General features: G+C 38.8%; 1 protein-coding gene across 2 annotated transcripts in view; it reads left to right on the top strand.

Annotated features, from left to right (window-relative positions):
* DCLK1 (doublecortin like kinase 1) overlaps window positions 1-24,085 on the top strand; it is a 393,955-nt gene that overhangs the window by 300,049 nt on the left and 69,821 nt on the right. The window contains exons 6-7 of one of the 2 annotated variants that reach the window (XM_062194372.1): window positions 7,169-7,263; window positions 21,964-22,048. In XM_062194372.1, the coding sequence (XP_062050356.1) occupies window positions 7,169-7,263; window positions 21,964-22,048 (180 nt within the window). Of the gene's footprint in view, window positions 1-7,168; window positions 7,264-10,924; window positions 15,804-21,963; window positions 22,049-24,085 lie in introns of those variants that run through there. The other variant, XM_062194371.1, reaches the window with a different exon arrangement.

Genomic DNA, 24,085 nt, shown 5'->3' on the forward strand with positions numbered 1-24,085 from the left:
CAGCTATAATTCCACCATTTAGTGTTTTATATATGTTTTCCAGTTTTTTTCAGTGTGCACTTTCTAAGCAAATATTTATTTAGCTATTTGAAAGAGTGAAACAGAGAGAGACAGCAACAGACAGAAATCTTCCATCCACTGGTTCATTCCCCAAATGCCACCAACAGCTGGAGCTGGGAGAGGCAGAAGCCAGGAGACGAATATTCCATCCAGATCTCCCGTGAAGGTTACAGAGACCCAAGTACTTGGGCTATCATCCAGTTCCCAGATGGCGTTAGCAAGAAGCTAAATAAGAAGCAGAGTAGCTGGGACTGGAACCAGCACTCCAATATAGAATGCAGGCATCCCAATTGGCAGCTTAACCCACTGTCCTTAGCATTGGCCCCATCAGTGTGTACTTTTTTTGTTTTGACTTTGGTAAGATGTTGATATAACTACCTAATTAGGTTTTGTTTGATTATGGAACAAAATTAACAAAACAAATATTTTGTGAAACCTTTTATAAATAAAAGCTATGAGGGTCAAATGAAGTTATTATGTGTGTTGCTTCTCATACCATAGCTGTATTTTTGTGCTGTGTACAAATCATTTCAGGTATTCAGTCTTGAGCAAGCTTGGCTTATTTTAGCAAGCAAGGAAGAATATTTTGGTGAGTTGTGGGAGGGTGTGATGTGGGTTTCATGTCTGGAGTTTCTTTTAGCAAAGTTCATGGATACTTTGGTAGAAAATCAACAGTGATTTACACGTTACCCTTTTATCCTCTCTTCACAACCATGTTTGATAACAGTTGTTAGATCTGTGCTTCCATAGAAAGAAAAAGCAGATCAGAAGTTCATCAACTCTCTGATTCTGGTATAAAGAGATGATTCAGGCTGGGATTCGGATCATCTCTAAGCTCTGATCTCTTAGTTCAATAAATCTTTTTATTTTAAAATCATCACATGCATGTCTGGTCACCCCTCCATGCCCTGCTTTTCCCTAGAAAGGACCAGATGCCCTTAATCTTATCATGTAGACATTTTTAATGTTTGTCTTCCCCTAGGATAGTTCTGTTTCAGCAGAAGTTTGATTTTTTTTTCAGAGTTTTGTTTTAATTCCTAATGATTATATATACCCTAATATGTGGTGATTCCAAGCCAGTGTTTTCTTTTTAACATTTATTTATTTTTTAAAAGATGGAAAGGCAGAATTATATATATATGAGAAGAGAGAGAGAGATCTTCCATGTGCTCATTCACTCCTCAAATGGAGGCAACGGCCGAGGTTGGGCCAGGCCAAAGCCAAGAGTCTGGAGCTCCATCTGGGCCTCCTACCTGGGTGGCAGGGGCCCAAGCACTTGAGCTGTTTTCCGCTGCTTTCTCAGGTGCATTACTAGGGAGCTGGATGAGAAGTGGAGCAGCCGCGGTTCGATCTGCCCTCATATGGGATGCTGGTGTTGCAGGAAGCCACAGTGCCGACCCCTCTTAGCCAGTTCTTACAGTATCCCTTGCATTTCATTTTTTAATTCATTGCATGAGTATTTAACACAATGTCTGTATGTGGCAGGAACACCATGAAATACTGACTGAATGAAAAAAAAAAGTCACTAACCTTTTAATGAGATAGTCTTGCTTGAAGATTTCTCAGATTTCAGAATCAATCTGAGATTCTTGAAAGCATTTAGCTTCCACATGTGAGTCTGAGACTCTTAGGAATCCAACCATAAAGAGAAGTGCTATAAGTCCACAAATGGGTTGCTAAACAAATATGTGAGTCTGAAGTCATTTAAGAGGACTAATAAATTGGTAAAGATAAGCCAAGTGTCTCCAAATTCTAGAAATTTTTAGTAACTTTCATATTTAATTATAAGCCTCTTGGAATCAAGGACTGATAAGTGTGTAGCACATACTCAGCATTGACTGGTTGATATATAGTACCCTACATTCATGGCTCCAATTAATGAAAAAGAGTACCATCAGCTGTCTGAAATGATGGAGGAAAAGATGGAGACAGACACTTCATGAGCAATTTTATTCACTAGTGTGCTGTTACCAGTACTTGCCATTAGAATGCCGATGGGCTTAGGTGACAGCTGAGTTGAAAAGGGACATGGACCAGGAATGGTAGAAGTCAACTCAGCAGTCAGATTTCTCTCACAGCCCTTAGGTGGCCTCTTATGTAATTGATCATCATGCTATCTGTGAATAATCTATCCTGAAGTTTAGCACTTCTTGTGGCAGAAGTAACAAGTGGAGCAAGGAAATACAAGATTTAAGGAACATTTACCCATATGGATTGGAGCAAAAGAAACCAGAACTGGTTATAAGGCTGTGGTTCTGATGAGTTTTTCTAATTCAGAGTTTAGGGAATTGGATTGAAATAACGGTTAGACCTTCTTGACTATTTACCAACAACCTCTCTATGTTAATTTTTCCCATTTAATATAAAGAAATATTTAATAAGGGCCTCTGAAAAATAATGTTATTTGTAAGTTGAATTTTATTAAGTCTTATTAAATAAGTAGCAAGTCCTTTTTATTGATACTCAAGGACTTCTGGTGTGAGAGAATAAAAACAAATTAATTCAGTATATACATCAAATTTACCTATAAAAAATGCACGTATCCAGTAGTGATTCAACAATAAGGAGTGTCAGGAACCATTTTAAGGGTCAAGCATTTACCCTAAGGGTTAAGATGCCCATGTTCCACATTGAATTACCTGGATTTGATACCTTGCTCTGGCTCCTGACTCTAGTTTCCTTCTAATGCAGATCCTGGGAGGTAGCAGTGACAGCTCAAGTGAATGAGTTTTTACTATCAAGGTGTTAGGCCTGGATTGAGTTCTGGGCTCCTGGCTCCAGCCCAGCCCAGTCTCTGCTTTTGTGGGCATTTGGGGATTGGACTAGTAGATGGGAGCTTTCTCCCTATCTTGCTCTCAAAAAAATTATTTTTAAGAAGTTACCAGTGCTTTATTTGAGAGGCCAGGAAAGAGTCTGGGCAGAGCTCTGACCCTGGGAATACAGGCTGTCCCTATATTTCAGACAGGTTGTGTTCCAGAAATATTTGATTATAAATGGCTCATTTGGCACTTGAGTTTCATTTTCTCAGAGAGATGGCAATTCAAGGCAAAGCACTGCACCTAGTGGCTTTAAACAAAGGAGCTGGGTCCAAGTGTCCCAGTGGTAGAGACAGAAATCTTAATGCCCTTACCCCTACAGAAAGGAGGAACCTGCTGGATGGGTCTGTTCCAGCACATACTACTCATGGAAAAGTGCAAAATGTTTTAAGTAAGACATACGTGAGATCCCGTATTAGCTCTGCCACCTTCCAACTGCCTGTCTTTGGGCAAGTTACTCCTCTGAATGTCAGTTTCCTCATCTCAAAGAGGAAAAATGACATTTCCTACATGCAGAATTGGGGGCTTCAGTTCACCATGTCCAAACAATTGGCCTTCTAAAACTGCTTCTATGACCTAAATCGTCATTAACCAACCCGTTACCAAGTTCTATAGTTTATTAATTTGTTTATTATTTATTTAAAAGGCAGAGAGAGAGAGAAAGAGACAGAAACAGATATACAGAGATCACCGAATTCCTGGCACACTTCCCAAATGCCAGCATCAGCCAGGGCTGGGCCAGGCCAAAGGTAGGAGCTGGTAACTCAGTCAAGGTCTCCCACATGGGTGGCAGAGACCCAAGTACTTGACAGCCTTTGCTGCTTCCTAGGGTGTGCATTAGCAGGAAGCTGGATCAGAAATGGAGCCAGTACTTGAACCTAGCCACTCTACTATGAGATTCATGTGTCCCAAGCAGCATCTTAACTGCTGTGGCAAATGCCCACCCCAAATCACCAAGTACTCTAGTTTTAACTATGAAATCTCTCTGGAATGTTTTTCACTTATCCTCATCCCTACTACATTATCCTAAACCAATCAGGCCGCCATCTGTGACCACTCTCTCCTACCTCAACATTCTGGTAAGGCAAATCCCTGCATCTAGTATTGTTCCCTTCTAATCCATTCTTGACTGAGTGAGAGATCTTGAGTGCTTTTAAAAATACAAATATGAGGCTGGCATTGTGGCGTAGTGGGTAAAGCTACCACCCGCGATGTTGGCATTCCATTTGGGTGCCAGGTGGTGTCCCAGCTGCTTCCCTTCCAGTTCAGCTCCCTATTAATAGCCTGGGAAAAGCATCAGAAGATGTCCCAAGTGTTTGGGTCCCTGCAGCCATGCTGGAGACTGGAAAAAGCTCCTGGCTTCCACTTGGCCCACCCCTGGCCGTTGCAATCATCTGGGGAGTGAATCAGCAAAGAGAGATCTCTTTCTCTGTCTCTCACTTCCTCTCTCTCTATAGCTCTGATTTTCAAATAAATAAATAAATATTTTTAAAAGTTATAAATCTATATTTCCTGCTTAAAATCATTTAATTGCTTCTGATGACTCTATGGGTAAATCCACACTCTTTAACATGAGTTTTAATGCGCTGCCCAGCATGCAGCCTAAGCCTTCTCCGTTCTTGTCCATAGCTCTCTTCCCCACCCAAATTCTACACATCTGCTACACTAAATTATTCTGTCTCTTCCATGCATGACACTGGCTCCCTCTCCCATGCCCAGCCCTGAAACTGGTGGTCACCTGGGCTTCAGATGCATTTCCTTCTTTGTGCCCTCCCCCACTTCACCTGGATAATTCCATTACCTTCTCTGTAAGGTGTTGACCTCACCAGTTATTGGAATTCCATGAGCAATACCCAGTACTTCTGTATTCAAAAGTGCTTTGTTAGACTGATAAGTTTATTCCTGTGCTTTCCCTCTAGGCTAAAAGGCTTGGCCACTGTAAAGGAATATGGTAGCGAGAGTGCAGATTTTGGATTATTTGTGTAGGATTTTGGCCTCTGCCCCATATTTTCTTGTCAAGTTACTCATCCTTACGCCTTCATTTACTCACCTGTAAAATGGAGAGAAATAATATTGTGTACTTGTTAACATTATTGTGAGTTAAATGAGGTAATAGACATACAGATTTACTTGCAAACAAATGCATATAACTGTACATATATAAAAAGTCTAAGTGCATAGGACGTATTCAATAAATTGAGGTGCATATATAAGGGACACTTACTAAATACAAGCCATTTCTTGTTTTGTTTTTCTTTTTAAAGCAGGGTATCCCTAAGGCTGTTTTCCTAGGAGTCCACATTCTCTGTTTCCATTAGCTTGATAAGATTCAAGCCTCTAAAGTAAAAAGTGTTAAACACACTGTTTGTTCTCTTGTTTGTTCATGTCTTTCCAATCAGTGTAGCCTTCAGGTATAGTGTAAAGAGGTAAAGTGTATTCAAAGTGGACCAAAAAATATTATATTAGCAAAACGTGTTGTCTGTCTGACCCACGAAACATCTCTTCCCATCCTGGTGCAGGTTCTGCCTCTGCCCACGGTTCTGAAGTCCTTACTCCTGAGCCCTTCCCTAGAAGCGACTGGCTAGAAAATCCAGTATGCTGAGGCCCCCAGCAGCTGGGGGCATTCAACAAAGACAGGACTACCACATGCAAGCAAATTAAAGCGTTCTTGGCTTTTCATTTTACCCTGCAAAAAAAACAAGTTTGTGTTTTTCTTCCTTTTTTAGAAGGAGTCACCAAATACATTTCAAAGGCAAAACTACACATTAGTGCAGCGTGGGGTGTGTGACATGTTTTGTCAGCTCCTCAAGAGACCTTAAAAACAAGGCACTTCCCATTTTCCTGGGCCAAAAGTTTCGGGGAAAACACAGTGTGTGAAAAATCAATAACATCCTACCTAGCCACTGAATTCTGAGAGGGTGTCCTATTACCTGGCAGCTACCAGACTCAGAAGAGTTATTGTCATTTTGAATCTCAGATGAGTCACTGGGTCTCTTGCCCCCAGAGGCACTTCATTATGATTCAGTGCAAAGCGCTGAACAGGCTGGGGCTTCCGGGAGTGAGTGTGTGTGTCTGGTGGGGGTTGCACTGGCTCCGCGTTGGCATGAGGCTTAATTGACACCTTTGATGTAGCCTAAGACAGAACCCGCACCTCCCACTGCCGCTTGGAAGACGTCAGCCTTACGCAGAAAAGGCATCTGCTGATGAATCCTGCATCTCATTCAGCCTGCTCTGGGAGCAGCCTTAGCCATCCTTAACTAATCCACCCGCTTCCCATTTCCGCTGGTGCTTGGCTTAGTGCTGAGAAGAGATTTTTGCTTCTTACTGTTAGGTCAATCACTAAGACTGTGTCCATGTTAGAACTCATAGAAGGTAAGTGGAATGCATTGTCGCTCGCCCTCGTGGAAACTCTTTATTGTGTACCTTCAAGAATGTGTGTGTCTTCTGCTAATTTCTTCATGAGTGTAGAACTGTACTACTGTCATTTGTGCAAGTGAATTAGAGGTGGCCTTCTGTATCTTTATAAAATCATGTCATCAAGTGTCTTATCTGTTCTTAGATTGAGGCTGCTTTGAGAAAAGAATTTCTTACTTGAGTTCTGTGGCTTTATTTCAGTTTAGTGATTATGGTGTGTAAAACTCTTGAGACTTGGATAGAATTCTAGTGATTGGAATCTTTTGAAAAGCAACTTACATTTTCAATAGCAGCAAAGATAAACTGGGAGCAGTTCCTCAGTGTCTGTAGTGAATTACTCTGTCCTGCCTCAGGCAGTTCCATCAGAAGCAAGCTAGGGGGATGGATAACAAGTGGATCTTGGCACTTCTTCTAGAAGTTAGCTGTTAATTGTAAAAACACAGCGGGTTTGTCTTATCAAGTCACTGTGGGAATATCACTTGTGAGCTGTGCTAATATTTTCTCCTCCCGAGTAGTACTGGGCAGTTACACTAAAGCTCAAGAGTGAATCCCATTGTAAATATCTCAGGACCTTAACCACAATCCTCAAATCTCTGTTGGCACAGTTAGAGACATCACTAATAAATTCACGAGAATAGTTGTGTAAAGTGCGGTTTTTAAAATATTATATAACCTGCTACTCGGTGAAACACAGGATTAACATAACAGCGAATTTCTGAAGGTTATTCCCTGAGGCTTTTCATCAGGATGAGATAAAAGGGCATCTAGAATTTTAACAGATGTCCCTCTATAATTGTTTGCTTTTCTGAGAAAATAAATTGTCACAAAAATTATTTAACATGCCCTTTTTCTCTGTGTGTGATTCTTTGCATTTCTAGTTAATGGAACCCCTGGTAGTCAGCTCTCTACTCCACGATCGGGCAAGTCGCCAAGCCCATCACCCACCAGCCCAGGAAGCCTGCGGAAGCAGAGGGTAAGGAAAAGAGCAAGCTGCCTATTTAAGATATGTCTGAGCTTTGGTGCTAAGTGGCCCGGGTGCCAGCGAATAGTGCTGCTGCTCTCTAAGAGATGACCACACTAAAGCAGGAGGCGACCAACAGTGGGTCATTTATTGCTGTGCTTACCCGGAACTCAGGGCTTGTAATTTCTCTGTGCAGTTGTCCAAATCCTAATTTGGAAAAGAATGTGCATTTGCGGCTTCACTTTCAGATGCTCTCTTTTTATGTTCTGAATACACAGAGTATGTTAGCGCCTGTGGGTGTGTAAGCTTACTTAGTTTTATTACATATTATCATTGCTCACCAGCCTTGTAATGAGAAGGAAAAAGTGCTATGAACACGCAGAAGGACCATGGTAGGAAGTTGCTTTGTGGCGTACTTGGTGGTCCCATGGAGCTGAGTGTCTGTGCAGCAAGGGATGAGTACATAGACTCCTGTTTTTGTGAATGAAGCCCACATTGAGCACTTTCCCTTTCGTCACTACCTACACTTATTTCTAGCCTGTTGTGCTGAAGAAATTGGCTGAGCTTGGAGACCACAGTGAAAACATTGCTGGGAACAGTGGTACCTTGTCCATGCTAAGGACAGGTGTGAGGATTAGCTCTTCTTGCAGTGCGAAAGAATTACTGTGCTTTTCCCCTAACACCTCGTATGCTGTTGGTCTTTTGCAGTGATGATGAGACAAGAATGAAAGAAGTGGGAAAGGGGAGAACAGGATGGGTATAGTGGAAGAAATGGGAGGCCCTTCATGGTCCTGACTTCAGGACCAGGTTGGGGAATGTGCACCCTTAGGAGGTTTTATGATGGTGCTCGTGGGACATTTTAATAAGCAGAGACTTCCTTAGAGGCTACTGCACTCAAATACTGGATTCTTGAATTTGGCTGCATTTATTTTGGGCTTTAAAATGCAACTTCCAAGTTCCATCCATTTAAGCTTCATCCAACATGGGAGGCCCTCTCAGGTCTCCCCCCAAGTTGTCTAAACCAGCAGAACCGTCAGCCATTATGACTCAGTCAGCCTCCCATCACTTTGGAGCCAGTAGCACCAAATGTCAGGTTTGAGTACCTGTCTCTACAGACTCACCCAACATCAGGTTAAATGTATGTAGACTGTCTGATGAAGCCTGGGTTTGGTCCCAGCTTCTCCTCCTCTTATCTTAAAGAAGTCTCCTATCCGTTCTCCTGTTCAGTGGAAAAGCAAAACAAAGCAAAAGAGCCTCCTCGCACACAGAAATTCCAATAATTCTATGCCAGCTCCCTGTGAGTGTTTTCACTGGTGTTTTCCTCTTGGTCATGGTCTAATTTGACATTCTGAGGTACAGGAATCCATAGTGAACTCTTCCAAGAAGAATTGTCCAAATTCAGGCAGCCCTTCAGGGGAGGGAAGGCTGATATGGTCATTCTTTTCTGGTAAATGTTTTGTTCTAGGCTCCAACCTAGACAGTCAGTTGTTAGCTGTAACACAGGAAGGGCCATCTTTTAGAGCATTCTCTCACTTTAAGTGTATGCTTTGGTGAGTACACCTACCATAGAAATCTCTCTTTGAGCTAATTAAACTCAGATTCAATATTCATTGGTGTAGCTCATGCTTCATTGTTGAAATTAAATGGAGAGTGACTGAAAATCTCTGCTATAGAGGGAAGATTCTCTCCTAGATGCCTCCTTGTGGAGATCTCCATCTTAGGTATATAAAACTTTGCTCAGGTATTCCATTGTTGGCAGAATGAAGCTAGAGCTTGAAGAATGAAGCTAGGATTTTGTCCAACTGAGGCTGAAATGTCCATCCAGCTATGTGGCCACTGGATTTTATAATTAACATTTATAAAATCTGGCAAATAGTCATACTGTATGATTCTCTTATAGGTTCTTCATTTTGCCACTTAAGCTGCCATTGCAAACACTATCTTTGACAGCAAAAACAACCCCATTGTTTTAGGGGGACAAAAAGTTTATTACCATCTGAAAACATTTATTAAGCACATGTTGTGGGCAGGATACTGGATGTATTCAAAGATGGCTCAGTTTTCAGGCTTTTGAATTTATGACCATCCTCTATCTATGTTCCATGTCAGTGCATGGAGACATTCCCAGCTGCTTTCGCAAGAGGAACTTTCATCTTGGTGTGTAGGCAACTGTACCAAATAACCCCTCCCAGTTAAAACAGGCTGAGGATGCCCCTATAAACTGATCCTGTTTCAGATTTGGTTAATTCTCCTCTCAAATGGTTGGCTATACTCCTGTGCAGGAAATACTGAAATAAGTGAAAGATGGCATGTGCTAAAAGAGACACTTCAAAGAATAAATTAACTTTTTTTATCACAAATTGGAAAACAGTAGCTACTTCTATTTTTTCCTTCTGTGTTGCCTAGCAACATGGCCAAGAAAATCAGTTGGCTGCCCCCACCCCTACATGCACACATACACATGCACACATGCACATGGGCACACAGTGTACACACATACATGCACACACACAGTTCTTGCTCCATTTTAAAATAAAGAAACATAAACAGATTTTTAAAAAATGAAACATTGAGACATTGGATTGCTTTTTATCCCAACAAGAAAGATCTTCATTCTCACTTATATTAATTATGCTGATTCCACTAGTTTTTCTGTTCCCTTAAAATCATATTTTTTGTTGCTTTTTTGGACATTTTAGAATACTCTTACACCTTTAGAGTTTGCATGCCAATATTGTTCTTCATAAACATGTTCATGGCAGCATATCAGATAATCTCCCTATTATTCCACAGCACAGTTCTTTCAATTGCTGTCTAGAAACATTTGGTCACAGAGGATTCTTTTCCCGTCTATGAACTGTTTTTGATCCCATTTCTTAAGATATCAAGAAGAAATGTGTTGTGTTGTGTAGGTTGAATGAAGTTCCTCGTTATCCTCCCACATCACTGACTTTTGTAGATAATCTGATCAGTCAGATGATGTGAGGAGTGGGTGGTACAAAAGAGGAAAAAAGCCAACTCTAGACACTGTAGATCTGAGCTGGTTGCTTGGCTACCAACAGAGAGATCTAGTAGCAGAAAGGGGCGGGAAGAAGAAGATGGGAGGTGATGGACATGTAGTTGGGAACAGAGAAAGAATGTTGGGGAAGGATGGAGTGGGTTACTGGGCGTTCTTTCTGTTGTTCAAATGTAAAATTTTGTAAAGGTAATGTCTGTTGGGTTCACGTTATGTGCAAATGCAACACGTGAGTTGCTGCCCTGGGACTAGAATGTGCTGAGTGCCAGCTGGAGCTCCTGATTAATTGTTTTGAGAGGTAAGCATTCCTTTTCCATCCAGATGGGGAGGAAATGTTCACAAAAGAATTGCCTAGATGCATAGTAACAGAGTTGGCCTTGGCAGACCTCAGAGATGTAAAATTCGACTGCACACAAAGTAAGACAAAAAGCTCATGAGTGGATCAAGCAGCAGTTTCTTGCCAATAAGGCAAAATCAGCACCAGTTTTTCTATTTAGATGGTTTCTCTATGATTATCTTTTCTCTTATCTGAAGTTGGTGACTTTAAAAGGTCTGATGATATTAGAAACCAAGGATGCCCATTCAGTGTTGCTCCTAAGAGTGACAGGGCACCCAAGAAAATCAAGTAAACAAATCTATGCCACCTTCGTCTTACAGGACCTGTATCGCCCCCTCTCTTCGGATGATTTGGACTCAGTAGGAGATTCAGTGTAAAACAGACAATGGAGCAATGTATATGGTTTGTGATTGGGTGAAGGTTTCACATTTCTTGAGCAAATATCTAACAGCAAAATACACAAAAGAGTTTTGCATACCTTGAAAAGGGAAAGACCAAATCATACAAAAGTAAATATGGAGGCATTTTATACTCATGATGGGGAGATTTTTAAGAGAATCTCCTCCACTGATTTGCTTGGGGGAGTCTGAGCACAAATAGCTCAACTCTGAGATTTCTGTGTGAGGCCTAGTTCTAGAAAAATTTTATATACAGACCCAATGTTGAGTACAGAACACACTAATGATGCAGCAACATGCAGTCCTAATTTCCACTAATAAATTTTTCTTTTAATCATAAATAGACATGTAAGTACACTTTTCCTGTACTCTCTGTAAACTATATTAATATGACACTAGCAGACGTGTTTTTCCTTAAAGTTGTATCCTTTTTAAAATTTGGATGGCTGTTTTTAGGGGTAATTTTATTGTAAAAATATTCAATTAGATTTTTTTTTCTCCTTGGCAATAGAGAAAGCACCTTATCATTTTGTGGGTTAATATATTTAAAAGGAATAAAAAGCTCATGCCAAGGACACATCTCATGAAAACTCAAACATTAGGCGTTAGGAACTTTCCTTGGTTTTGTTGTCAAGTAAATTTTGCTTTTCTAAGTTGTCTTCCATTGGAAAAAAGCAAAATATAGCTTAAACTCTATGCCAACATGGAGAACCTATTCAGTGATATTGCTATAAGTTATGTCTTTCCTGAACCATATATGTGATTTTTTGAATGTGTAAGGGCTTAAGCAAGAAAAATTTTTCTTTCTTTTTATTTTTTAACACACACACCTAAAAAATGTGTTTGGGCTTCTTCTAAAAAAATCCATTTGAAAGCAAAATTCTTTTAAATGGTGCTGTATAAATCCTGCTCAAAATATCCAAATCTCCAGACTCATGAACACTGGAGCATGCTGTTGCTTTGGAAATTTTCATATGCAAAACTCCTTTTGTGTTAAACCAAGTAAGTCTATGATTATAACCCATTGTTAAACATTAACCTACTAATTCTTCTCTTCTAGTCTTCTATTTTAAAAACTGTAGTCAGCTTTGCTTGAACATAAAATAATTATTTTAAAATACAAATGTTAAAAATCAATGTAATGTGTATGATCTGTTGTATTTAAGCCATGTCGTAGTGATTGTTTACTAGTTGAAACACTAACAATTTAAGACTTGTGAAGCATGGTTTTGATATTCTCCCGGCTTGACGTATCTCAGTAGGTGATAAATTAAAAAATATAAGATGCCATTATGGAGGCTTTTACTTGAAAATTTTTTCCCCAAATTTTATTTGAAATCCAAATTTTAAAATGTTCAATTCAAGATGGAGAGAAATTCAGTTGTCATACACTGGCTTAAATGTTATTGATTTATCTTCTTGACTGATTGTTCAACTAGCAAATTTGACCATCTGGTTTATAGTTTCATATGTTACCATCTCACTTCACAAGTGAGTAAAATATTCCAACCTAAAGGAGGAGGAGAAGAAGAAGAAGAATACGAAGAAGAAGAAATAAAAAGTCCAGGCAATCTACTGGCATTTGAAAACCCAACCCTATAATAATTAGTGCCTCATTATCCTGTCTGTTGGAGAGAAAGACACTTCTCTGGCAGGTTATTCGAGAACTGCAGACTGAACCATTCCATCTTGAAAGAACAGCTCATAATAATACCTGTTCCAGACTTCAGGTTTTAAAACTGTTTCCAATAGAAATGAACAGAGTCTCCTGCTGAGATCAAAAGGCTGCTTTGTTTTAGCTCAAACAGTAAACATCTGTGAGGTTGCCTATGCTTGTGTCTGTTTCAGTTATGTCTTTGTAAAATGCATTACTTAATACAGTGGAGTCCATAAAAGATTAGTATGTATTTGACTAAACTGTCAAAAATGCAAAGAAAGCAGTGGAACGGTTACCTTAAATCTGCTGGGGTCAGATGGTCCAGTACAAGAAGAAATTCCAATAATTTCAACTTGCCTGGGCTGTCAGGCTCAGAGACGACTACTGCTTAGAGAGCTCCAATAGATGCTATTTGTTCTGGGTAAGTGGCAGATATTGCCGACTGATATAAAGCCCATGGCTTTGTTTAGACACGGCAAAAAGAAACTGGACGTGTACTAATTGCCGACGGATATCATGGCCAACTTTCCATTCAAGCAGTTCCAAGGGAAATGCTATTCCACAGCATTTAATCGTCTCAGCATATGACTTTTATTAACGGACTGTTCAGGGGCAATATATATCATTTACGTTTTGAAACTAAAGTCCCTCAGAGATTGAAACAGCGCACCATTTATAGACTTTGAGATCTCTTTCTATGCACAGCATAATTCTATTATACTAAAGCAGAAATAAAAAAAAATCCTCAGCAACAAAGCAGACGTTTTCAGTTCATTGGGGGAGCTAAATGGGTGGTTTATAGGCACTTAAGGTTTAGTTACTTTCAAGACTCTTTTTTTAAAAATTAGACACTGAATTTTAAAATTGTTCTACTGAGCGGGAGAGTACTTCAGCAAAAACCATGTGTACATGTCCTATGGTAATCCTTCAGTGTGCTTTGAAGACAATGTGCTGTAGCTGAGAGTTTGATACTTTTTCCTTTGTATTCACTTTTTTTTCTTAGGCATGGACAGCATAGAAAAAGATGTTAGAAATATTTCCCTGCTTTCAGCATTTTAGAAATGCAAAATGTAATCATATATAAAGTGTGAAGTTCAGTGTGAACTCAAAAGACTGGTTCTGAAACCCCCTTGATGTGTTCTGTGTCTTGCCTAATTTGGTAAGCAGTGGGCGAAAACCAATAATGTTTCTGTAACGCCATAAGGTGTTAAGAAGTGACAGGTCCACAGTGTACACATCCCTGTGTACATATACTGGCTCATCTAAATACTTCGTTTTTCTAAACCAAGTAATGTTGTCTAAAAGCATTTGAAACAACATTAAGGTACTGTGTCCCCTAGGTTAAACAGCTAGGGTATTTTGATTGTAAACACATTCATATGTGTTTGGGCTCTTCTTTTTGCCACTTAAAAACAATGATGTCTAAAAACTACATTTCTTAGGAAAATTGAATGAACCTATATAAGTAGAGTGATATTCCTGAAAAATATCTCCATATATTCTAACTATTGGACTTCTAAATTTTCATATGTGGCCATATATCTGTACAGGTATGTGGGTGTTTCTGTACACTTGCAAGGCTCAGTGTGTATGTGGGTGTGCTTATGTAAGTATTTGTGTAATGTGTGTAGACCATAAATAGTAAAATACGATATTTGTGACACAGCCTTATAGGTTACTGGCTCTTGTGGAACTGTGTGCAAAAACTTTATGTCATAAGGTGACATTGTGACATATTAGTTGGAATATGTTTAAGTTCAAAAGCAATTTGCTAAACTACTACCACAAAATGGTTCAAAATACTCAAGTGTTCTGATTTATCAAAAAAACCTGAAATCATACTCAAAAATCCTCAAAATCCAGATAAATCCTATAGTGTGTTAACTACTAAATAAAAGTATAAATTCTGTTTACATTGTTAGGCCTTGATATTTGGTCAGGTGACTGAATACTATAAATGATGTTTTTCTATTCTATGTATTGATGACTTTTAATGATTGTCAATCAATATTTACGAAAAAATGAAACTGATTTATAGAGTTGTGAGTAGTTGAGTATTATGTTGAAACATAAATAGAAGAGAATCCAAATATATTTGACTTGAAATGTTTAAGAACAAAGCCAGATAACCTGTAAGGCAATTTTATTTTTGTTTTTCAAGGTACTATTATAAACTGTTGATGTATCTTGAGTATACTTGCTGTATGTGTGTATATGTACACACAAATATGTACACACTTGAAAATGTTTATCGAGTGAATTTACTATATATGTGTACACTTGCTCATTTATGCAAATTTGCATTAGCTTTGCTAACATCTCTGTGCATGATAGAGACAGCTGTATTTGATTGAGATATTCCTCAGAGGAGTAGTGTGAAAATTAGAGATATATTGATGTCAATATACCACTTGCCTGAAACACTTTGTTATACTGTCAGCTTTTTCAAAAAATCTTTGTAATCTTGTGCCTGTAATGCATGTGAGAACCCTAGGAAACCGGAGGCCCTTGCTATAATTTTTAAGGGTGTATGATATGTGATGTCTTTAAAATGTGATTCATTTTAGTAAAGATAATGGATTAATTCCAAGACAGTATAAATGATGCATGTAATACATGGGTGTGTGTATTATATATGGCCACAAAATGTTTTTGAAGCCAGGATGGTAGGTATTTAAAGGTTATAGGCAAAGAACTATATAAGCTAACTTTCTTATAATGTGCTTTTTTTGAGGAATTTATACTCATCAACAAGCAAGGGATTGAGAGACTCTTTACTTTGAAATATACCATTAATGTTATAAACTTGGATAAAATTTTTATAAAAAGGTCACATACTTTCTGCTTTCAATTTGAGGTGCTTGGATGTGTATTCTTCTCTTTAAAGAGCAGTAGGTGTTAAAATGTTATTCACAGCAATATGTTTTACAGTCCATCAATTGAGATCATAATCATAGTTTTATAGAGCAAAGGGGTATTGAAATGTTTTACTGAACTGCCTAATTTTGAAAGTTCCATCACTCTGTGCTGTTGTTTCATTGTAAAATGTTGTACCTTGTGTTTCACACTGGACCGTGTTCTTCCTCTTGAGATTAACTTTGTGACACTAACCACCTTAGAATAACTATCTAATAAACAGGAAAAATGGCCAATGTTGTTCAGTGAGTTTCTTTCAGAAACCTTGCTAAATAGACATTGAAGTTGAAATGACTGTGTGGGTAAGTGTTATGTTCATAATCATGTTTGTAGTGCTTTTGTGTTGTAATTAGCATCGGCAAGTGATATGTTAGATACTGCGGAATGGTAGCAACATGACAGTATAAAATACTGACAGTCACAACAAAGTGAGATCACCTGGTAAAGAATTCTGTTTCCATTGGTTGCATTAAAATTAGCAATATACCTTCCTCTCAAGGTTGTCTTAAGGAGGAATTTGTCAAATTGACAACTGGTTGAAAAAAGAAATTAACATGCAGATAAATACACAAAATAAGTATATAATAAAATTCATTACATAATCATCATAATACAATATTCTGTTCCTGAACTTGAATTTAAAACTAAAACCATAAGTAGTTCATTCATAATATGGCACAAAGGAGAATAGAGAATTCCACTTTCCAAGTTAGAAAAAATAATTTACACTAAAACTGTTAGAGATGCTCAAAATTCTGGTTTTTTAATCTAACATTATTACTAGGCATAGTTTACCTTAAAATTACAATGTTCTTTAATTGGTTCTCTTTCTTATCCCCATGATGGCTTAAATATAATCAGTGTCCACAGCAATAATGGTACAACTGGAGGGAATGTTTCCAAATTTATAAAATACCAAATTGTATTTACACTTACTTAATATAGCTAGCATTTAAAACAAAATATCACAGGTGCCTGAGACAGTAGTGAGTTCATTTGAGGACTCAATCATAGAGAGAAATGCAGTAGATGACTTCCTGGCCCCCTTCCAAATTGTGACTTCATGAAGACTAACTCCCAAGAGGAGGTATTTAGCTACCCAATGATGCAGTCTCTTGATGACAAATGGCTCAAACTGCAAATTCATAAATTTTGGCCTATGTAAGTGTAGTGACTGCAAAGTGCACACAGATTACCTGATATAACAGAATAATCCAGTTGTAACTAAATGTGTACATTTTTGAAACTTGGCTCTCGTGACTTCACTACTATAGATATAATGCCAGTATTTCCATTTTCATTTTTCCTCCTCTCAGTAAACCAATTTCATGAGTAACAGTTCTCCCAGCTTTTAAAATTTTTGACCAGATCTTCATGAAAATATTATGTTTTATCAATGTTGATTCTTGGTTATGCACATGACTTTGCTGTAAACTTGGGGTGAACATGGAAATACTACAGAAAAAAGAAATTTGGGGAAAGGAATTTCCTGGTACCTTGTTTCAAATAATGGTGCTTTATTAATAACTTGAGATCGATGCCATCAACTTGCTGTTCTGTATCCATCTGGGAAGTAAATAAGTGTATAGCTTTTCTGTATCACATAGAATCCTGTGGGTTTGAAGGTCTCTACTTTCGGATTAGTATTTAACTTTTTAGTCTGAGGTCTTCTGCAGTGCTTCTGTAGACTGAAAGTTGAGTGCATCAAGACTATCATTTGGGTTTCTTAAATATTATGTTTCTTTTATAATGTTGATCCAGAAATCATATGAAAGTGACTACTTGATTTCTACATTCTTTTTAACCGTTTTCCAACTAAATGTTAACAAAATAAGAACTGTAAGCCAAGACAAAATGTGAAGTGGAAAAAGTATAATTATCCATCCAAAGCTATAGTTATCTGGTCAAATTTTCTTCTAACTTGATGAAATCTATCCTATCAATTGGGTATTTTCAAAATCTTGATGCACTGTGGACGCCAGTGACAATTTTAGTACAAATGATAAGAATAGCTCATACCATCTAAAGTGAACTGTTTTTTCCCTACAAGGTCATCAGTTACATCTTGGTAAAATGTGGTTAGAGCTGTTATATTGGCTTTCTCACTTACTTCAAAAAGTGTGATGTGTTCTCCATCTGTTATGTGATCCCAAACTAAAGAACTACACTTAGGATGTGTTCTTCCTTGGGGCAGTGCATTTTATGAAGGTGTGCCATAAAAGCATCCAGGTGCTAGCAACCTGCCCAAATGGCTCCCATTAAATCTGCTTGAAGGTGATGACATTTCAAATGTCACAACATCTCTCAGAGCAGCTAATTGCGTTAAATTCTAAAATAACGGTACGTTTTGTACTGTATACCCAGATGTCTTGGAATTAGCAAACTGACTAGAGCAAGCATAAAATCACATCCGCATGTAGACTCTGAAGTGATTTTTCTACTCAGAAAAACCAAAGAGGTAAATTGATTTCATTTAGAAGCAATCAAAAACATAGGTGTGTTTCAGCTTCTGCTAGTCATAGGTAAAGGTTAATTCATCTCGTTAGTCTGTTTCTAAACAATAAGAACTTATGAATATTCCCTTTACTATTTTCAGAATCTCTCAGACTTACAGATAATAATCAAAATGTTCCAGCAGGCTCTAAGCCTACTAACGACCATAAACAAAGAGCCATGCTGATTATCGAAATCACTTCAACTGGGTGAGAGAAAAATGTTAGGTGACAAAATCAGGATAAAAAAAATGGGCTAGAAGGATATGACTGTAATAAGATGACATTTTCATGAATAAATGTCAAGTCCTGGACATGATTCAAACACCAACTTCCAAAATACAGAATGTGGAGTTGTGACACACCTGTGAGCTCCATGTAAAGTTAAAATGCATGGTGCTATTGATAAGCCAATATGATCTTGAAGTAAATTAATATTCCATTCATGGGAAAGAAAACTCTATCCTTCCCTGCTCTGTACTGATCAGGCACACCTAGAATATTGCGTTCCGTTTTGAGTACCAGATTTCAAGAGTGATATTGACAGCTGGACTGTGTCCAGAGAAGGTGAAGGAGTCAGGGAGCCCTGTCACATGACACAAACCAAAGAAACTGGGATTACCCAAACTGAAAAACAGAAGACACGGGAGGAGCCTAGCAGTTATTTCTGAATACCTGAGCACAGTCATGGGAAAAACAGATCACATCTGAACCAGGTGACTCAACAGAAGAGACATAGGAACAATGAATAGAAAATGTAGAGGACTGTAATTTCAACATGAAAAAGCATTTCCTTTGCTCCTTATCAACAATTAAGGTGATACCATGTTCAGTACTGAAGGTGATTGGACAGAGCCCATCTTAACCACATCCCTGAGATTTCTGTAGTTGGGAATTTGGTCTCCAGATGGAAGTCTTGTGGAATGGGTCGTATTTAATGTCTGTTTTAGAGCCAGAATTCTTTGAGCCCATGAATGGTCAGTGTTTTAGAAAAGTATATAGCGTGAGCTATCTTGCTTCTTTGGAAAAGAAGAAATAACGCCGTTAGAAATTTGATACATTTATTTTACTCTATTTTCACATAATAACTAAAATGAGAACTTTTAAAGGTTTATTTATTTATTTGAAAGGCAGAGTTACAGGTAGAGGAGGAGAGACAGATCTTCCAGCCACTGGTTTACTCCCTAAATGGCCAGGGCTAGGCGAGGCTGAAGCCAGGAGCCAGGAGCTTCATCCAGGTCTCCCATGTGAGTGCAGGGGCCTAAGCACTTGGACCATCTTCTGCTGCTTTTCGCAGGCCATTATCAGGGAGATGGATCCGAAATGGAGCAGTTGGGACTCAAACCAGCACCCATAAAGCAGCACCCTTAAAGCAGAGGCTTAATCTGCTACACCACAGTGCCGGCCCCAAGGACTTTCATTTTTAGGGAACCCTGTTTGTAGGTAAAGACTTTTTTTTTTAATTTTCAATCATCTGTTACTCTCAGCTGGAAATTTAAAATGAATTGTTCTAAAGTACAAACCTAAAGTTGAAAATAAGCAATTATAACCATAAGCAAACTTAAGTTAAGCCCACTTTTTAAAAAAAATCCAGAGACTAAAAATCTTGAGGCGTTTTTGTTTCATAAAGCATAGAAAACACAGCTGGCATTGTGGCAAACACTCAGGGCATCCAACATTTCATACTGTTGGAAATCCAACTCACTCACTGATAAGGCAGTTTGGTGAATAATATCCAGAACATTTATCAAGTGTTACTGTTTTAAAGCTGTTTTCATATACTTTGGGTCAGAGTTATGACTTTGAGTTCCTGATGTTCTTATTAAAAGAAAGAGCTTTTGGAATTGAGTGCATCAATTGTAGACATCTAGGTTGGAAATCACACTACTGGTCTATTAATTTGATAGATGAATAGAATATGTCTTTGTATTCTAAAATTTAAAATAGCACATGACAAGGAGGCACCTGTCATCTCGAAGCACAACATGTCTACATTATTAAGTGCATTTGTGATGCTGCTGGAAGAAATTCCAGGATCAGAAATCCCAGGCAAGAAGGTCTGCATTTGAGACATTTACTCATGCTTTTATGCTTGGAACACAATTATGTCTACAGCAAAACCAATGACACAGGCGATAAAGGAGCTCGCTGTCTTGGACAACACACACCCTCCCCTCAAATGTGGTAATGGTAATGTTTACTTTTTCTAGTCATCAACATCATAAATCTGCCTTGTCTCAGCCCTCATATTCCAATATTGTAAGTACAAAGTTTCACAAACAGACATCCATAAAAATCAGCAGAGCATGGCTTAGGAGCTCATGCATTTTCAGTTTCTTCAACAGAATGGGTTTTAGTGTCACACTAACAAAAACTCTGAATGAAGGTTACAATCTGAATCCTTCTTTCTCACCTACCAGTATGACAGGCTAGACACGTGCTGCTGGTCACAGGGAGGCTAGAAGAGAGCAGGTAAAAATAACTCACCAGGCTTATTCGTGGGAGGTTTATACAATACTGGAAAATACCAGGCATATCATCCAAACTGTGTGGCATTCAAGGGTGTGCAAGAGTGGTTATAACACTTCTAGAATTCCTATAGGGAAGCATAACTATTAACTTGATTTTCATCCCAGTTGTACTGTCAGCTTTGATGAACTTGTCCATGAGTTGGAATATTTCATCTTAGTCACACCCAGGAAAATGATCTACAGTACTTACCTCAAATGGTTGGGCAGCGATTTAGGTAACATCTCAAGTTTGTGAACTTTTTAATGAAATAATACCATCTTTGAAATTCCTATGTAAGATACTGTGGGGCATAAAGAAATTAAATGGAATCTCTCTTCCCTCTTAGTTTGGGCACAATTAAGGCTGGATGGATTGGGGAGGAGGTTGAAGGGATACAGGTAAGCAAGGAACAATAGGTCAGCTTTGCTTCTCATCACCTCTTCATGATCAGCTCAACTACAGATGCTCTTTCCCTTCTCTCTGCTCCACAGACAGCCAGCACCATGAGCCAATGCCACCCCCTCACCGCCTCCTGCTCCCGTCAGGCCAACCAAGTGGATAAACCCAGGGAAACAGAAGGAAGATCTTTTAGGACAAGCTGTGTTCACTATTTAGAAATAACATTGAAATGTGCAAATTGTTTTCTCAAGAAATAGATGCAGAAATGGAAACATTCATTGTGAAAGTACTGCCCCTTAGTCAATCATTATGTTCAATATTTGGTATTGTTTTCTCCTCTGAGTTCTCTAATGCAGTTCTTATCCTAGTTGTTCTCATGCATTTTGGGTCAAATTTCACCCAAAATACATGATAATCATTAGGCCTAGGTTTTTTTTATTCTTACCTTTTCCTCAGACTTATTATGTAACACTTAACAGACTGGTAACCTACTTGGTGCATATGTCTTTATCTCAAAGTGGAATTAACAAGCCACTTTTTCTCCTAAGTTGTGATAAAGCTAAGTATTTATTTTTTAGGATATTTAGTGAAAATAAACTGGTAAGAAAATTCTCCTATTGTAAGAATAGAAAAAACAATGTTTGAGGCCCATTTGCCAATAGACAGTGGAAGAGTGAAGTGAGATGCCTAAAATTTTCCAAACCCAAGCCAGAGCTACAGAATGTTCATTTTTAGGGGGAGGAGAACACCCCGTGTTTATAATGATTAGCCTGATCTTGTCAATACAAACTACTATTGATGAACAGGAAAGGAAGGAGATGTAGCCCTAATTGAATATCCCAAAGGCCTCCTTTTCTAATTGGAAAGACTAAATCCCCCCTGGTAGTGGGCAAAGCTATCTCCTGAGATTTTTGGCTGGGGATGACACATGAAGACTCAGGCAAACTGACTCAGAGTTTTAATTCTCTGTTTCTGTTCCCTTCCAGAGCTCTCAACATGGTGGCTCCTCTACTTCACTTGCATCCACCAAAGTCTGCAGCTCGATGGATGAGAACGATGGCCCTGGGGAAGGTGATGAGCTTGGGACTTGGTATCTGAGGAGAAAGTTTAGCTTACACAGAGGGCAGAGGATGGGCTGGCTAAATTTACTACAAGAAACTAACTTCTTAAGCAGAATGAAATGGACAACCCCATCGCAACGGGGTAGAATTGAATATGTCTTCCACTGGGGATTGGCTTCTACTCCATGGGAATGTGAAGAGGAAAGTTTCACATCCTCTGAGGGTATATGTATCCTAAGAAGGCAAACGATTGCCTGCTTTGGAAATTAAAGGGCATAATTGCTGCCTTTGTTTTCTCAAACTCTGTTCACTTTTAGCATATTAAGGACAATTTACTCTCTTGATTATTGTAGCCCCGCAGATGTAGTCTAACTCAAGTGAACTCAAAATACAAAAATAGGGCTTTACAATAAGAATTAACTGGTGGCAAATGCAAAAATATTCTTTGTCCCCTAAACTAATTCACTTTAGAATTTCTCTATGATGTGTTCAAATGACCTGAATTCCAGAATTGACTTTTCCAGTAGCTCACTGGATTGTTCTAGGCAAGCTCTTCAACCCCCACATCTTAGTTCCTCTTCTATAAAATAGAGGTGGTAACACATACCTGTTTCCTACCTGGGAATTGGTATCAGGCTCAAATCAGTAATGGAAAAGCGTTTGAAAAAAAACGAAAGTGATATGATCAAGCCACTGCTATTGAATCAGCTCCCCTTATTTGTTTTAAATGTTATGATCTAGTTTATTTCCCCAAAAATACCTTTTGGATAAAGCACTTTTACTGTGTTAAGTGAGATGTGTGATGTATATAAGATTATTTCTTGACTAGTATGCAATATCAAACTTTTTTGTGGTTCTAGGAATGTGAAATTCAGCCACCTGGAGTCTCCTTTGTTGTAACGTCTTGTATTCATCATGACACGAAATGGTCCTTGGCTAAGTCTTTAGTTAGGCCTTCTCAGCCCAAATTCTAAAACATACTTTTTATCAATAGTCAAGAAAACCATCCCAAAGCAGGAGGCTCATGCATGCTATCCTAGAAGAAAGGATGGAAGAACCCTTTTCCCTGCCCTATCTGCGGGCTCCATGGTCCCAGCAGCCGAAGATGATTGATTACCTTTGCTATCCATGTAGTAAAGAGCCTCAGGTTGTGTCATCTGACATGTGTTTGGTAAACTCAGGTGCTTTTCAGTGGATGTGAAACAACTCCTACCATCTCCCTTCATTCTCATGGAGTAGACGGAAGTCCCCAGGCCGAGCCCTTCAAAGGGAATCAGAATCATAGCTTCTCTGGGAGTGAGCCTGGGGGAGGTGGGCTTTGGCTCCAGTCTCCACTTTATCCTGCAGACCACTTAGCTGGCTTCTAGAGTAAGAGTGAAGTGTCACCTAGACAAATGCAGAGAGGCTACGCACATGCCCAAGGCCAAATGACAGGCAGCAAATGTTCTACATTTACACGGTACTTTCCAGAAAGTCTATCCATTCTAGAGCCCAGAGCAGTGCAGACAACATCATCCTGAAGCCAGCATACAGGCCCTGAGGCGGGAATCTGATGCTTATGAGTCTGGAAATCTGTCGTTTCTAACTATCCAGACCAAATATGAATGCAAGAATCACAGAGAAAGTGCAGCCACCATCTAAGCTTTTCATTTTACGTTGAGAAGCCATGCTTTGTCTCCATTTATGATGAAATGTCAGAAGAGGAGGACATTTAGAAAACCTGCTTGGCTTCCATCACGGTTTGCATTCAGGTTGTAGCCGAAGGGAGAGCTAGGATTTATAACTTTAAAGCATGTAAATTTTAGAGCCCAGCCATAAAAGGCTTTTTACACCCCTGGCATGTTAAAGGTTATCCAGTATATTTATGTGACCTAAGTGTAGCTTATTTAGTTTTATGGCCTTAGATATTTAAAGCATTATTAGGCATTTGTAAAATATTTCAAAATGCATTTTCAGGGGGAAAATGTGTTGTGTTAGTGGCGCTAACATAATTGAAACTACAAAGCTGTTCTGTTCACAGACATAATAGATATTGCAATTTTAACTC

Source organism: Lepus europaeus, chromosome 6, assembly GCF_033115175.1.
Source record: "Lepus europaeus isolate LE1 chromosome 6, mLepTim1.pri, whole genome shotgun sequence".
NCBI classification, from domain to species: Eukaryota; Metazoa; Chordata; class Mammalia; order Lagomorpha; family Leporidae; genus Lepus; species Lepus europaeus.